At 29.2% G+C, this 17,151-nt stretch overlaps 1 protein-coding gene across 1 annotated transcript; it reads left to right on the top strand.

Annotated features, from left to right (window-relative positions):
* Positions 1-12,249: 12,249 nt before the first annotated feature.
* Positions 12,250-16,842, top strand: LOC129296647 (protein DETOXIFICATION 40-like). Its single transcript, XM_054935235.1, has 7 exons — positions 12,250-12,771; positions 12,989-13,620; positions 14,730-14,786; positions 14,891-15,129; positions 15,897-16,015; positions 16,397-16,483; positions 16,621-16,842. The coding sequence occupies exons 1-7, from the start codon at positions 12,418-12,420 to the stop codon at positions 16,690-16,692; spliced, it is 1,560 nt and encodes a 519-aa protein (XP_054791210.1). The 5' UTR covers positions 12,250-12,417; the 3' UTR covers positions 16,693-16,842.
* The last annotated feature ends 309 nt before the right edge of the window (positions 16,843-17,151 follow it).

Genomic DNA, 17,151 nt, shown 5'->3' with positions numbered 1-17,151 from the left:
TAGCCTATTATGATTGACTAAACCATCAACATCAAGTCTTGCCTACCTAGGATTTGGTGGCTTCCACTCGCTTTATGTCTAGTGTCGAATTTACACAAGCGATTGAGTTTGGATTGAAGCTACAAGTCATTTATAATTTGTTAGGTGCAAGAGCAAGCAATGTCATTGTCTAAAGTATTATCTTCAGAGATCTTCAGAGTAAACTTTCTTGCATTTTGCTTTCTATATGTTCCAACAGGCTTGGCAAAAAAGTTTCTTTCAAGGCAATTCTCTGGTAGATATGCTTCCTACTTCATTTTTAACATTCCAAAGTATGTAGTTCTACATAAGAAGAGAGAAGAAAGTATTATGTTTGGAAGGATTAACTAATTTCTCCCAAACCTCATTAGCATCCTTACAATCTTGTAAGATATGAATAGAAAAGTCAGGAGAGTTACAGTCTAGGTGATAAGTATGATACTGTGGAGTATTTCCACTAGAGAGTATGACATTTATTTGGAGACTATCCTAAGCTGCTTTCTAAAGGAAGTATTTAATCTTTTCATAAATAGGCCATTTTCAAATTTTAGACCAAATATTATAGTGCTCTTGTGCCTACCGATTTTTCATTGCTATATAAGTGGATTTAATAGAAAAGTTACCATTTAAAGAGAGCCTCTAAATTAGGAATGTCATCTTCACCATGAGTATTAGGAGGTTGAATAAGAGCAATTTTTTTTAATGACATTTGGGTGAAGGTATTGTCTTATAAGATCTAAATTCCAACCACCGTTAGGCTTGCAGAAATCCGAGAATCTTGCATGAAGAATAGAATCAGCATTATGAAAGGCATGTTTAACAAGAAGGTCAGGTAGAGAAGTCCATTTGTTATAACAAAAGGATATTGTATCTCTTTTACTAACTTTCCAACTAATGAACAACATGAAAGTGTCCCAGATTTTGCAAATGCTACTCTAGGTATAGGAGTAAGAATTATATTTAACAACCATGGGGATAATGGGCTTGCTACAATTATATTTATCTTATAGGACCTGCAAAGACAATTGGTTTTAGTAAGAAGGCTCTAATATAGCTTCATGATAAAAGTAATATTTTAGCTTTTGATATTTCTGGGGCCAAGTTCCCTAACTTTTTTAGCAGAAGTAATGCATTCCTAGGAGAGAAGGTGGGCTTTTTTGTTCCCATTAGAAGAATCCCAAAGGAAATTTTTAAATATTTTATCTAATTTTGCTAGCACATTATCTGGTAAAAGCATAGTTTGTATGATGTAGCTAGAAAGAGTCGAAAGAATAAATTTTATGAGAATAGATTTTCCTATAGTGTTGAGGTATCGACTTCTCCAATTGGCCAAATGAGAGTTCATCTTCTTAATTAAAGGCGCAAAGATAAGTTTGGTAACCTTCTCGTGAATGAGAGGAATTCCAAGATATTTTTCAAGGTTACTAGTGAGAGAAATTTCAAGTTCATCACTAATTTGTAAAGCTTTATTGATGTTAACTGACACTACTATCGAATAATACCAAAATTAATAAAAATTAAATTTTATAATAAAACACAACCTTAGTCGTCTCCCTAAGAGAGTATTTGGATGGGGTCCCTCCCCTCCCCTCATTTGTTTAGGAGAAGGAGAGCCCCTTCCCTTCCCTCCCCTCCTTTGGTTACGAGGAGGGGAGGGGAAATTTTTAAAATTTTCCCTCCCTTCCCCTCCAAAGCCTCCCCTCCAAATTGGGGGGGAGCCCCCTCCCCTCCCCTCCCCTCCCCTCCCCTTGAACCAAACAGGCCCTAAGAGTCAATAGAGTAACTATTTGAATTATGATTATGAAAAGCAAAAAAAATAGGGGGTTTTTTATAATGAATTAAAAAAATCTAAATTAAAATTAGATAAATAAAGAAAATTTAATTGAGAAAATTATCAAAAATAAGCAGCACAATCAATCACAACCCAATCACCTAAATTTAATCTTCCTCGTCTACAAATTAAATTAATTTTATTTAACTTTATTATTCTAGTTTTATTATTCATTTCTCAAATTATCATTCAAGAATTAAATAAGAAATTAAGTTATAGATTAATTGAGATCACCTTTAACCCACAACTTAACAAATGTTTCATATTAGCCACACCATAAACAAAGTATGGATAATCACCAACGCTGGGTCAAATTACTCTTATGTTATTATATCAATCGATTATAGCAAGTAAAACCTCAGATAAAATTTATAACCCAAAAATTATGTAATAAAGCTACTTTAATCAGCAATAGCAGTTAAAGCATAAAATTCAGAGGTAGCGAGAAGAAGAACAAATTGAAATAAAGTTAAAATAAAATCTTCTTTGAATATCAAAGACTCTAATTAAAATTTAGGATTATAGTTTGTAATTAATCATACCAAAAAAATTAACTATTCATAAAATTAAAAATTAAAAAATATGAGATGAGAAATTGACAAGTCATCGCTTGTATTGAAGAAAAAAAATAACAATCCCTTCTGTGGTTTATCCTGCACACGCCACCAACATTTTTTTCCATAAAAGTCGTGCCTCTGGTTCTTTTTTTTTTTTTCAATTCTCCCCCTCGTCCGTTCCATGCTTTATATATATATATATGTGCATATAGATGATGCATACAGAAAAGCCAAAGTTAATAATTAAATGATAAAACTACTTTAAGTAACCCTAATTGAAAACTACGCTAAATAATTCAAAATAAATTCAAACAAAATTTTAAAGATTTGATTCTTAATTTGATCTCCAAGCATGTCCATATTCTTCTTATCTAAAATATTCTTTATCAATATCTTCTAAATTGAATCTAAAGAATCTACACAAATAAAATAAAATTAAATAGCAGCTGTACAAAAATATTAAAGATATTATTTATATTTTAAAATCATAAATTTAGATAGTTGAAATTCCAAAACTAAATATTGGCTAATAAAATCAAATAATATCTAATTAAACTCAATTAGCTTCAAATAAATATTTAAAAGTCTAAATTAAAAAGATAAAAATATATAAAATTGTTATTTATCATTGACATTTCTAGATTAGAAAAGTTTGGAATTGCCAGTATTGATCTTTTGACTGGAAGCATTACAAAAAGCCAATAGACGTTGAAGAATGATTTGTGTTTGAGAAAGAGATAATTCTATAAAAAGCAATATCAACAAAAAATAAGTAAGAAATAGGAGGCCTATTAGGTGTTAGTGTAATTAGTTTCCATTCATTTTTATTAATGTTACTAAGAATGCAATGATTTAAACGTTCAATACAAAGAACAAAAAGATGGGGATAAAGAGGATCCCTTTGATGAATGCCATGTGAAGGAGTGAATTTTTAGTTGATTTGCCATTCCAAAGAATTTTCATTCGATTAGTGGAGATAGCAACAATAATTAATTTCCTGAAGTGACTATTTGTCTTAACGGAGATGAGTATCCTCAATGAAATTCCATAATAGTATATCAAAAGTCTTTTTAAGGTCCACCTTGAAAGTCATAAATCACTTTTTTAGTTTTGTTCCTTATAGAATGAATAATTTTTTGAACAATAACAATACTATCACTACTCTACTATCCCTGAATGAAGTTATTTTGATTATCACAAATTAAATGATTCATGCAAGCACGTAATCTCATGGAGGGAATTTGGTGATAATTTTATAGCTAACATTGTAGAGCAAAATAGGCCAGAGATCTTTCATACAAGTAGGATGACCAATCTTAAGGATCAAGGTAATGAAAATGTCATTAATCTCCCTTATAGAATTAGGTTCTCTAAAAGCCCTTTTGACCAAGTTGAAAATGTTATCCTTAAGATCATTCCAATAAGAATGAATGAATTCAGTGTTAATGCCATCGGGACCAGGGGCTTTGAATGCCCCAATATTAAAGACAACATTTTTAATTTCTTCTTTAGTCACTTCCTTATGTAAAGAGTGAAGTTGAACGAGAGATAGAGGTGGAAAGCATGTAGTAGTAGAGAGTTTAGGTCTGATATCGGTATCTTCCTTAAAGAGGCCTTTAAAGAAGGAAACAGCCATGTTCTTCAAAATATTTTGATCCTCTACCCAGTTGTCATCATCGCTTTTAAGAGATATGATCTGGTTTCTTTTCTTTCTAATGATAAATGTGGTACGAAAATTTTCATATTTTGATCTCCCCATTTAAGCCACTTACATCTAGACTTTTGAAACCAAATCATCTCTTCTTGCAAAAGAACATTGTTATAAGCTTTCCAAAGCGATTTTTCCAATTTTCCTGGGAAGTAATTATCTTTGTAGCTTTTGTTCTTATCAATTCCTTCCAATCTTCTTAAAATTCTTTTCTTTTTGGATGAAATACTATCAATTTTTTCCTTATTCTAAATAGTAAGAGAATTGGCAAAGTTAGTAGCTCCCTCCGTCTAGTTATTATTGATCCACAAATCTTTGACCATATGGAATGATTTCTCAAGCATCTAAACAGCATGACAACGAAAATATTTTGTCTGTTTCTTTATTAGAGGCTTTTTGAATAATTTTATAGGTTACGTCCACAGGTTTCCTTCTATCAATAGTCAACACTAAAGTCTTTTTCAAATCATGGTTTCTTTTTAATTTTATTTTTATTTTTAATTTTCCTTTTTTTCCAAACCTTTTTATACAGTTAGTTACAGTATGGTCTTTAACTTGATGTTTCAATTAAAAAAAAACAAAGAAAAGCATGAGAATGAGAATAAAATCCAAAAATTTGGAGTTTATAGTACTTAAGTCCACTCAAAATTTTGAAAAAATTAAGCTATAAATATTGATCCACACAATTACAAATATGAATTTTAATTATAAATTAATAATTATATTTAAAATTTAAATTTCTTATTTGAAATTAACCCTCTTGAATTTATAGGACTATTAAATTAATATTTATAATTAATTTTTTTAAAATTTTGTCAGAACTAACTATCTTATATTTATTGTTTTGAGTTTTTAATGTCAATCTATATATATATATATATATATATAATAGAAGAATAACAAGCACATCTCTATAAATGACAATTATCATTTTTTTTAAATATTACAATTTCAAAAAGCCACATAAAATTTTACTTACAAAATTATTTTTAATTCATCAATATAATTTATTTTTATTCCATCATTTCAATAATTTCTTAACCCATGATCTGATAATTTTTAATCCCACGATCCCTCTTTTAAATATGGTTAGTTTTTTAGTATTCTATCATTTTAATAACTTTCTTGCTCTACAATTTAGTTTGTAATTTTTTAATTCATGCATATAATTAAATTTAAATATAAATAGTTATTTAGATTATTCATTTTAGTAACTTCTTAACCTATGATCTAATAATTCCTGACCCCATAAATTTTCTTTTAAATATGGTTAGCTATTTAGTACTCTATCATTATAATAACTTCCCTGTTCTATGATTTAGTTTGTGATTTTTTTTAATTCATGCATATAATTAAATTTCAATATGGATAGTTTTTAAATTATTCTATCATTCCAATAACTTCTTAGCTCTATGATTCACGTAGAATTTGGTGAGAATATATATATATATATATATTATATAATAGATAAATAAGAAACACTTTTTCAAGTTTGACACGTATGAGTTTTTTTTAAATATTATAATTCTATACTATCAACATTATTATTAATTTTTAAAAATATTTTTTTAATTTATAAGATTATAATTTGAAAATGTAACTTCTCTCCCATGATCTCAAAATCTCAAATATAATTTTTCAACTAATTCACAATTTAAAATTTTACTTTTAAAAATTTTATCCTTAATATTCTCTCTCATAATCTCACATATAACTTTCTAAATATTTCCATTTCATAAATTATTTTGAATTGATATAATAATTTTATAAAAAATAATTTAAACTATTTTATTGCAAATTAAATCATATATATAAACAAATAAAAACTGAATTATAAACGTATGAATTAATAAAATAATTACATTAAATTCTTTATATGTTATTAATTAATATAATTCTCATTTATAATTTAATTAAATATATATGATTTATGAATGAGTAATTAACGAACAATTTCCTAACCCCATGATTCCTCTTTTAAATATGCTTAGTTATTCAGTATTCTATCATTCTAATAACTTTCTTGCTCTACAATTTAATTTGTAATTTTTTTATTCATGCATATAATTAAATTTAAATGTGGATAATTGTTTAGATTATTCATTCCAGTAACTTCTTAACCCATAATTTAATAATTTTCTAACCTCACGATTCCTCTTTTAGATATGGGTAGTTATTCACTATTCTATCATTCTAATAACTTCCTTGCTCTATGATTTTATTTGTGATCATTTTAATTCATGCATATAATTAAATTCAAATATGAATAGTTATTTAAATTATTCTATCATTCAAATAACTTCTAAGCTTCATGATTCACATAGAATTTGGTGAGAATGTATAATAGATGTATAAGAAACACTTTTTCAAATTTGACACGTATGAGGTTTTTTAAAATATTATAATTCTACGCTATCCACATCATTATTAATTTTTAAAAATAATTTTTTCTAATTTATAAGATTATAATTTGAAAATGTAACTTCCATGATTTGAAAATCTCAAATATAATTTTCTAATTAATTCACAATTTAAAATTTTACTTTTAAAATTTTATCCTTAATATTCTCTCTCATGATCTCAAATATAACTTTTTGAATATTACCATTTCGTAAATAATTTGAATTGGTATGATAATTTTATGAATAATAATTTAAATAATTTTATTGTAAATTAAATCATATAAATAAACTAATAAAAACTGAATTATAAACGTATGACTTAATAAAATAATTACATTAAATCTTTATATGTTATTAATTAATATAATTTTCATTTCTAATTTAATTAAATATATATGATTTATGAATTAAGTAATTAATTGATATTAAGTTAAATTCTAATATTTAAATTAAATATAATAACATAAATTTCTTGATATTTTAATGTGTCATCTCATGCAAATATGTCAAGGATAAAATGAAATTTTTATTTATGAAAATTATGTTATTATATTTAATTTAAACAATGCATCAATAGTAATTATTCCTTAACCTTTGTAAAAACAAAAATATATTTTTTAGAAGGCTGCACACATAACAAGTGTGCTTCCGCTGTTGAATGCTTCAAAGTAAACAATTTATAACACTCCAAAAATTATATTTTTTTATAACCTATAAAGAAAATTAGAAAAACATTCTAGAAGTGTAAAAACTAAAACGTCATCTAAGGTTTTTCTTATAACTATCCCACCCCATGTCTCCACCCCACTTTTCCCACCTCTCCATGCCTTTTCTTGCTAAATATGTAGTATTGCTTTGAGAACATGGGGTTGTCCTTTCCCTCACACGTTTTGAATTTGCATGGCATGCAAACTAGGAGAGGCATATATAAAAATTGCATCCCACACAATGTGAGGCAAACTCATTCATTTGTAAAATTTTCAATCATGATATTATTCTTTCAAATGACTACAAAATTTGATTGCATTCATTCCATTAATCGATCTCGTGAGGATTAAAAGATCAAAGCGCACATTGTTCGATTGTGGTCCATTTCTCCTCATGCTATTCTAAACGAGCTTACATCACTTGAGATGGTTTTGCAGGATGAATCTGTGTGTTGCATTCTAATGTTTTGAATATTCTATGATTCATAATAGACTAATCAATTCCTTATAAAACCTTATTTTTATATTTTCCACTTGCATTTTTTTTAGGTATTACATGGGTTTTATTATCTATGACCGATTTACTCATTAATGAAAAAAAGGCACACCTTCATTTACCTCTCTCCTGTATATATTACCTCATGCTTAAATGAATTGTTGAACATTCATTCATGTTAAATATATTGTATATTATATAAGATGTATTTCATTTGTGTATGTTATAATTTCACACCTATGTCTTTTTTAGTACATTCACATCCATTATATTTAAGAAATGTTTTTTACATGTATATTTAAATGAATGCATGTGTATGTGTGTTGATTGAGTATTGGTGGAATCTTATTTGAAATATGGTCAAGAACAAAATGTAATTACTTCTCTCAATAAAAATTTAAATCTTAATTCATCACATTGTGAATATATTTATATTGTAATTTTTTTATTATTGCAATAACATCATATATTTTTAATTATTTTAAAATATACTTCTGATTATAACTTTATTTAAGTAACTTCATTCAGTAATCCAAGTTGAATTAAAAATTATTATAATTCTTATAAGAGGACTTGTGCATTGCACGGGTGAAATGCTAGTTTCCTTTTTTTAAAAAAAAAAAAAAATAGGAGTACTTGGCTGGGAGTGTCATGTGTGAAACGAGAAGAGAGAAAGAGTGGCGTGAGAGAGAAAGAAGAAAAGGCAAATTGACCTCTATTGTAAGTTTACAAGCTTCTAAGAGCCTAAATTTATTATTTATGCAACCCTTTCAACTTTTAAAAGAGGTTCAATCTAGTTTCTACCATTTAAAAAAAATTAACTATTAATTAATTAAAAAAATGATAGTAGAGGACTTCAGAAAAATAAAAAGGAACCAATCAAATTTTTTGATCCTTTTTTGTAATTTTTTGAATCATTTTTTCATAATTTTTAGGTCCTTTTATTGTTATGTTTTGGTTAACTAACGATTAAATTTAACTTGTATTAATTATAGATGTCAAATTTTATCATTTTTTAAAGTTAAAAGAGAACATAACATAAATAATGAATTCTAAACGTTAAATGCTTTTGAATCTATAATTTAGATATTAATCTACTATTTTATCCCAAAAAAAAAAAAAGAATTGAGTGTGTGAGTGTGGCCTGAGGAGGAAGAGAGTGTGAGAAGAGAAAGAAAGAGATAATGAGAGTTTAGTGAAAATTATAGCAAGTTTTTAAAATAAAAATTTCCTTTTCAGTTGAGTCCTTCCCTTCCTCCATCCTTTAATTCCTACATTAATTATACCACATATATATGAAACTCTAAATACTCATTCCGTTGTTAAATGAAGCAAATTTTAATTAAGTTTAAGAAAGTTGATTAAATATAATAATCATGTTTAAAATTTAAAATTTTAACTAAATTATCTTTATAAGTAGTGAAACAAGTTTGTCTCATGAAAAAAAAATTAGGAGGAACATTTTTTAAAAAAATATTAAATGTTAAGAAAAACAATAGTGAAACACATGCTATTTTTTCATATTATAAAAAAAATAGAGTGATTATGTTACTGCCCATTAGTATATTAATATATTAATATCAACAATATGGTGCAGATGTAAGGAGTTTAAGATGTATGACTTTTTTATTACTCGAGAAATATTAATAACAAATCACATTATTTACAACTTATTTATATATAATTTCATGTAAGGGTTAGGCCACCACCTGGCTAGGGAAGGCCCATCTAAAGTCACAGTTTAAGATTGATAGAATGTTGACATAAATATAAATTAATATTCTCCTTTAATTTTAAGATATATTTATTTTTTGTTAGAGACATTTTATGTCAGGCAGTTTTAAATTTTACAGAATAAAATATAGAATGGAATAATTGTAACAATCCATTCCAGAAAGTAATCGTAATTTTAATTACTTTAATAGAGTTAATTGATTATTGATGGTAGGAAGGAGACTTGGATGAGGAGAGCATTGTTAGGAATGTACTGAAAACTATGCCAATTATTAAACCGGTTGAAATATTGAGTTAATGATCAATTGTCTAACAGGGGGGTTAAACTGGGTTCAAACCGATTTTATGTAAATTAATTTATTTTTAATTTTACATAGAGTATTTCAAATAAAAATTTTTAAGAATAAACAATATAATATTAAAAAAATCACATGATAAAAAGATTATGGTAACAAAAAAGTTTTACAATTATATAAATTTAATTAATACAAGTTAAAATGTGTATGGTGAGTGATAACAAGAAATGTGTGTGCCTAGATGTGAGTATAATTATGCACCAAACGCTTGCTTGAATAAAAGATAAAGCTAACAGCAATAGTCCCTTGTTGGTCATTTCGAACATGTTTGGAAACCTGTTCTAAATAAAAAAAATCTGTTTGATAATATATTTTTAAAAAGTATTTTAAAAAATAAAAAATAAAATATTATTTTGAAGAACAAAAAAATGAAACAACTTTTAAATGTTCTGTGATTATTGTTTTGAAGAATAAGGGAGAATAAAAAAACACCTATTTTTGTTATTTTTTTGTTCTCAAAACATCAGTTTTCAGAACAATAAAATAAAAATAGTTTCAACAGTCCCATTTCTTTCTGTTTTTTTTTGAAGGGAGAATGGTAGATATGTTTTAAAAGAATTAATTAATTTAAATTAAATTTTAAGTATCAAATTTCATGAATTTATAAGTTCAACTTTCAATTTTACAATTTCATTGTAATGAATTTATAACTTATTTTTTAAAATTTTAACATAGTTGAATAATATATGAATTTGTTTTTCCTTTTAAAATTTAAAATATAAGTTATAAATTTATCATAATAAAATTATAAAATTAAAAACCAAACTTGTAAATTCCTTTAGCTTGATTTTTAAAACTTAATTTAAATTAATTGATCACTTTAAAACCTATTTGTTATTCTCCATTTTTTTATGGGAAATAACTAAGGCAAGGCTAGGTAGTAGAAACTAGCTTGCACAAGTATGGGGAGGGGGAGTGTAACCTATTTAGGTTGAACGGGTTATTATGGTTTATTTCAAGTCAATTTGGATTATTCTAAGTCAATTCAAATCTAGTTTAACTTTTTAATTGAATTGGATAAGTAGTCGATTTATCATATTATTGATTTAATTAGTTAGTCTAGTTTTTATCCCACGATTATTAGCATCATGTCTATGGTTTTATTAAAATTTGATTTCACCTTTTACCAATTTTTTTTATTAGACCTATTAAATATTATATTTTTCTTGTTCTTTTTATAAATCATTTTAAAAATTTAATAAATGTTTACTTTTACTAATATTAGTGTGTGTATATTGATAACATGTTTTTTATATTAACATCTAATGAGAGGTAGACGAAAAAAGTTTATATAAAAAATCAATAAAATATTTTATAAATAAAATTAAACAAATAGGATTAGAATGAATACATTTTTGTCCCTTTTTGAAAAGCTGTCAAATTACTTGGTTTGTTAAAAAATATATCAATGTTTCAATTTATATCCTCATTAACCAAAGAAATATAATGTTTATATTTTGTGCCATCCACATTCAATTGGGGTTGGCTTAGGTGCAAGAAAGCTATTAAAATTATAGTGATAAAAAAGAAACGTCATTTGATATTCCAATTAAGCATCTTATAACTTATATAAGTTTTTATTTTTATTTTTGAAATACATAAATTTTTTGCAACCATTCTTGTAGATTTACGAATAACTTTATATAAAAAAATAAACAATTTCAATAGAAAATAAGAGGGAATGAGAGACAATGAGACAATTTTATTCTATATTTTTAATTTCACTTCGGTTTTCTTGGTCTGAAATGAATTTTAAGAATTTAAGGGGCCTTTTTTATTAATGAATTTTAAGAACTTAAGGGGCTGTGGACTAGGGGTTTAAAATAAAATTTTCGCCAATTTTTTTTAATCAAAGAATCCAAAATCAATAAAAGTAACGAATTCAACTTTGGGAAAATTTCATTTGTGACCCTTTGATTACACTTAATAAAAAAAATGTCCCTTAGAAAAAATTTACTTCAAACTAGGGAAATTAAAGTGAAATGAAAATGCAAAATAAAATTACCTCATTGAATCATTGTCCCTCATTCCCTCTAATTTTTTAATAAAATTATTTATTTTCCTATATAAAATTATTCAATAATAATACAAACAATTCTTATAAATCAATGAACCATTTAATGTAAGGAAATGAACAACTTTACTTAAGGAAATAGACAACTTATTTTATCATATTTAAAACATACTTAAAACATTTGAAATAAAATTAAGATTCAATAATAATACAAACACTTTTTGTAGGTTAATGAATAATTTTTTAATAGAGAAATGAATAATTTTTGAAAAGAATCAAAGAGAATGAGGAATAATAAGATAATTTTACTTTGTGTTTTAATTTTATTTCAGTACCCTTGATCTGAAGCGAATTTTACAGCGTTTAAGAACCCTTCTTTATCGTCAAATGTAGGCAAGGGTTTTAAATGACATTCTCGCTTTACCTTTCCTACATTAAATGCTTTCTTCATGTCATTTAGATATTTTGGACCGAAAAAGAGCAGTTTGATCGATCACTTTGCAGCAGTTTATAGCCCATAGCTCCCTAATTTCATTCCTATGCAACTCACAAAAGCAGCGTCACTTGCCTCCGCCTCCAGCTATAACGCCTTACATGGAGTCCGCAGAAGACGACCTCCGACGGCCGATCTTGAACTCAACTTCGTCGCCGACGGCGGTTCAGGAGGAACAGGCAGAGCCTAACGGTGGTGGAGCTCACGTAGTTGATTCCAGACTGGAAAATGTTCTCTCAGACACCAACCTGACGTGGTTCAAGAAGTTCCGATCAGCGACGTGGATTGAGCTGAACCTTCTCTCCCGCCTCGCAGGTCCGGCCATCTTCGTCTACCTCATCAACAACCTCATGTCCAGCGCCACAAGAGCTTTCGCCGGCCACCTCGGCAACCTCGAGTACGCCGCTGCCAACCTTGGCAACAGTGGCGTTCAGCTCTTCGCTTACGGCGTCATGGTATGTCACTCGATATTAATTCTCTGTTCATTTAAGACTCCTTTTGGTATCGTACTCCTATCGCTTCAATAATAATTACTCTTTTTAACTTCAATTTAAAATATAAGCATTTTCTTTCCACCAGTTGAGTTACATGTTTGTTGATATATATATTATAGATAGATACGAACTGTGTGGCGTATGCTAAAATGACAAAATTTTCTAAATTATTTTGCAGTTAGGTATGGGAAGTGCGGTAGAGACACTGTGTGGGCAAGCCTACGGTGCACACAAGTATGAAATGCTAGGTGTGTACATGCAAAGGGCAACCGTAGTGCTGACCCTCACTGGGATTCCAATAACCTTGGTTTACATATTCTGCAAGCAAATCCTGCTCTTGATCGGTGAATCGGCGGCTCTATCGTCGGCGGCTGCGATCTTCGTGTACGGCCTGATCCCGCAGATCTACGCTTACGCCGTGAACTTCCCCATACAGAAGTTCCTCCAGGCGCAGAGCATTGTAGCTCCTAGCACTTACATTTCCGCGGCCACGCTCGTGCTTCACATGTTGCTCAGTTGGGTGGTGGTCTTCCAATTGGGTTTGGGCCTAATTGGGGCCTCTTTGGTGCTGAGCCTGTCTTGGTGGATCATAGTGGTGGCCCAATTTGTGTACATTGTAATGTCTCGGAAGTGCAGGCACACGTGGACTGGGCTTAGCTTTCAGGCCTTTCATGGGCTCTGGGCTTTTACGAAACTATCGGCGGCTTCCGCCGTCATGCTGTGTCTTGAGATTTGGTATTTTCAGGTGCTTGTGCTGATCACTGGGTTGCTTGATGATTCTGAGCTTGCCCTCGATGCTATCTCTGTTTGGTAAGCTTTTTGATTATCAATCAGCCTCAAGACATTTTTTTTTAAAAAAATAAAAGTGCCTTTCGGTTTTTGTTTACACGAAGTTTCTTCACATTTAAGGTTGTTGGATGCCTTCCATTGGCATGTATAGAAAAGTTTTAGTATTATTTACGACATGAAGACAAAAACATGAGAGGATGAGGCAGCTTATTACTCTCTCCGTCTCTCCATTTAAAATTTTAAGACATTTTTAATTAATTTTGACTCTGAAAAAAATACAGTTAACATGGTTAAAATTTACATACTATTATCATTTTCATGTTGGTCCTTATTTAATAGAAAAATTATATCACAATAAATATGAAAATTTCATTCATTTCAAATATTTATTAATAATATTTTTGAAAAAAAAACCTCATTAATTATTTATTGAAAACACCAAAATACTTTATATTTTTAAACATGATATCTCTAAAAAAAAATGCTATATAATTTTAAATAAAGGGAACAATTTGATGTTGCACCAACAATAAGAATAATGTATCTGTGTGTGTGTGTGTGTGTGTGTGTGTGTGAATTGAGAGGAGATGAAGCTAGTGTTGTGGGAAATTGAACCTACGACCACCCTTTGTACAGGGGATCACTTTGCCACTGGGGCAATGCTCCAAGTGCAGCATGTTGTATCTCTAATCATTCGAAGACTGATAAATTAATATGTAATGCCAACCACTACACGACAAACGTGTAATTTATTTAATCGTGGATCATCATGAATTGGAGGAAGAATTACTATGAAATCCCACAAGATGTATTATTTGTCATTTTCTTTTATTAAGTTTTCAATAAACTTTATAGTATTTAAATACGTTGTGTAAGAATTATGTGTAGAAATGAGTAACATTATTTAGATTAGCTGAATCAAAACACAAAAGAATGTTACTTAGAGGGAGTAATATTATTTAGATGTTATCCCCTTGGCTGCGTTTTGGAATGTAGAAATGAGTTCCAGGGGAAAAGGTGAGAAATTTACATGTTTGTGTTGCTAATTTTTCCCTTATGAAATATTCTGACAATCTAAATATGAGAGTTAAAAGGGTGGGGGTGACGTAATGTGGGTTTTGTGGTGGCAGCATGGCAATAGCAGGACTGTTGCTTCAGATTGGAATTGGATTTAACGCAGCAGCAAGGTGAGTGAATAAGGAGTCATGTTTGAGCAATGAATTAGATCCTTAAAGAAGAAGAGTTGATGATTGAGAATGACGGTGAACGTGTGTGTGTGGGTGCGTAACAGTGTGAGGGTGAGCAATGAATTAGGGGCTGGGAATCCAAGAGCAGCCAAATTCTCGGTGGTGATTGTGAACGTAGTGTCGTTCGTGGTAGCTGTGATCGAAGCCATTGTCGTGCTTGCTCTTCGCCATGTCATCAGCTACGTCTTCACCGAAGGCCAAACCGTGGCCAACGCCGTCTCTGACCTCTGCCCTTTTTTGGCCGTCACCCTCATCCTCAATGGCATTCAACCTGTTTTGTCCGGTAACTCTCCTCCCTCCCGCCCTCCTTTCTTACTTTATGTTAACTTTATTACCTCAACTCATATAAATCAGATAAAATTTAAGTAAAGTAACTTGTGTACTTGAAAAATCTATGACTGATCATAAATATGTCAAGTATAGGTAGACTCACAACTCACTAAACCCTCATAATTTGTAGAGAGCTTGGAGATAATGGTGATCGTATCGTGTGTTTTAATTATTGACCGATCGACTTATATGAACTAAATCAATAACCGTTTTAATAAATTAATTAATTATTTAATCTCACATTATCCTTGACTCAATTAGTTAAGAAATAGAGAATAACTACCGATTACAAGATTATAGGTTGAGCCTTTGCCTATTAAATTCACTTGTATGGTTTACCTATTATGATCCACACAAGATTATAAAGATTCATATATATGGGCTTATTAATTAATACAAATTCATAAATATTTATAAGTATTCCAACACTTTATTTATGCTAGCTTTTATGGGTATATATATGTCCACTTAAACTCTCACATAATATAAAACTGGATATAATAACAAATAAAATAATAAAGTTAAATGATTATGAAATTTAAATTTTGAAATTTTGAGTTAAGATATGGTGCTTTTTGCCCATTTATTTTCTCTCTATTCAAACGATCACTTTCCATTCCTGAGAATTACTTCTTCCTCCATCCTCAAATAATTAACTATTATATTTATTATCATCATATATTGGTGACCCAGAGAATGTTGTTTTTTTGGTTGGTGAAGGGGTGGCTGTTGGGTGTGGATGGCAAGTCGTGGTGGCTTATGTAAACGTGGGGTGTTATTATGTGGTTGGGGTTCCCCTCGGTTGTCTTTTGGGCTTCAAGTTCAACCTTGGCATTAAGGTATTCCTCTCCTGTTGTTCTTTTTATACCTTTTTATTTGTAAATTGCTTGTCTTATAATTTTCTCCCCAACAATCAACATATGTATGTTTCCACCAACTTATACTGATGATAACTATAAAGCTCAGCTGTTGGGATACCAATTAAAGTTGATGTAAGTGTTAGAAGTTCTGATAACTTAAGTCAGTGTTTGAAGATTCGAATATTAATTCTTGTATAAATTATAATTTAGCTATAAGAGGTTCATTTTTATTGATGTTGAAGTCTTTTTTTAAAAAAAGATGTTACTGGATTATAATATTCCATCTAGATCTTAGGAGAATTAGAGTTGTTATTGCATCAAAGATACGTAGCCTGAAGGGTCAAAGTGAATTACTTGCAGGGAATATGGTCTGGCATGATCGGTGGAACTTTGATGCAGACTTTCATTCTTGTATGGATCACTTCTCGCACTGATTGGAATCACGAGGTAATCTGCCAATTCTCATTGTGTTTGTGTGGGAGAGTTAGCGAGAAACTTTCGGCCCAATATTAATATGTTGGGCTTTTACACCCAATGGAGTGGGCCCAGCCCAATATGAAACTGATGAGTGATCGAAACTACAGGTGGTTAAAGCTCAGAATCGAGTTCGAAAGTGGGAAGATAAGAAAGAAGGTGAGCATGAGCAGCAGGGTTGATTCCCATAGTCACTGAGATTCCTCTATTTTGTCATTGTATTAATTTTATTGCCCACAACAAATAAACCTCATTATCTTAATGTTATTGGTTGTTAGACAATTTTTTAAAGAAAAGCATAACACGAAAAAAAAAATTCTTCGTGATGGCCACTGATGGTCTATGGAGATCTGGTATTAGTGACACATAAAATGCTTCTTGATATTTCATCCATTTAATTTTTTTATATGGTCCGTATATTCATTATTACCATATAAAGCTCTTGAAAATTAGATCATGAAATGACCGCATGAATAATATATTTATTTTAATATCACAACTATAGTGATCTTATATTATTTAGTTTGGAAAAATTTATCATTTATCTTCAATATCTAGAGAGATATAATCTCTATTGTCAATAAAGCCTATTTCTTATGCTTTTAAAAAAGAACAGAGAAAATTGGGTGCATATATAAGGA

Source organism: Prosopis cineraria, unplaced genomic scaffold (genome assembly GCF_029017545.1).
Source record: "Prosopis cineraria cultivar Desert tree isolate PC_DT_omini unplaced genomic scaffold, ASM2901754v1 PC374, whole genome shotgun sequence".
Taxonomy (NCBI): Eukaryota; Viridiplantae; Streptophyta; class Magnoliopsida; order Fabales; family Fabaceae; genus Prosopis; species Prosopis cineraria.
This window is presented reverse-complemented; position numbering and strand designations above follow the sequence as displayed.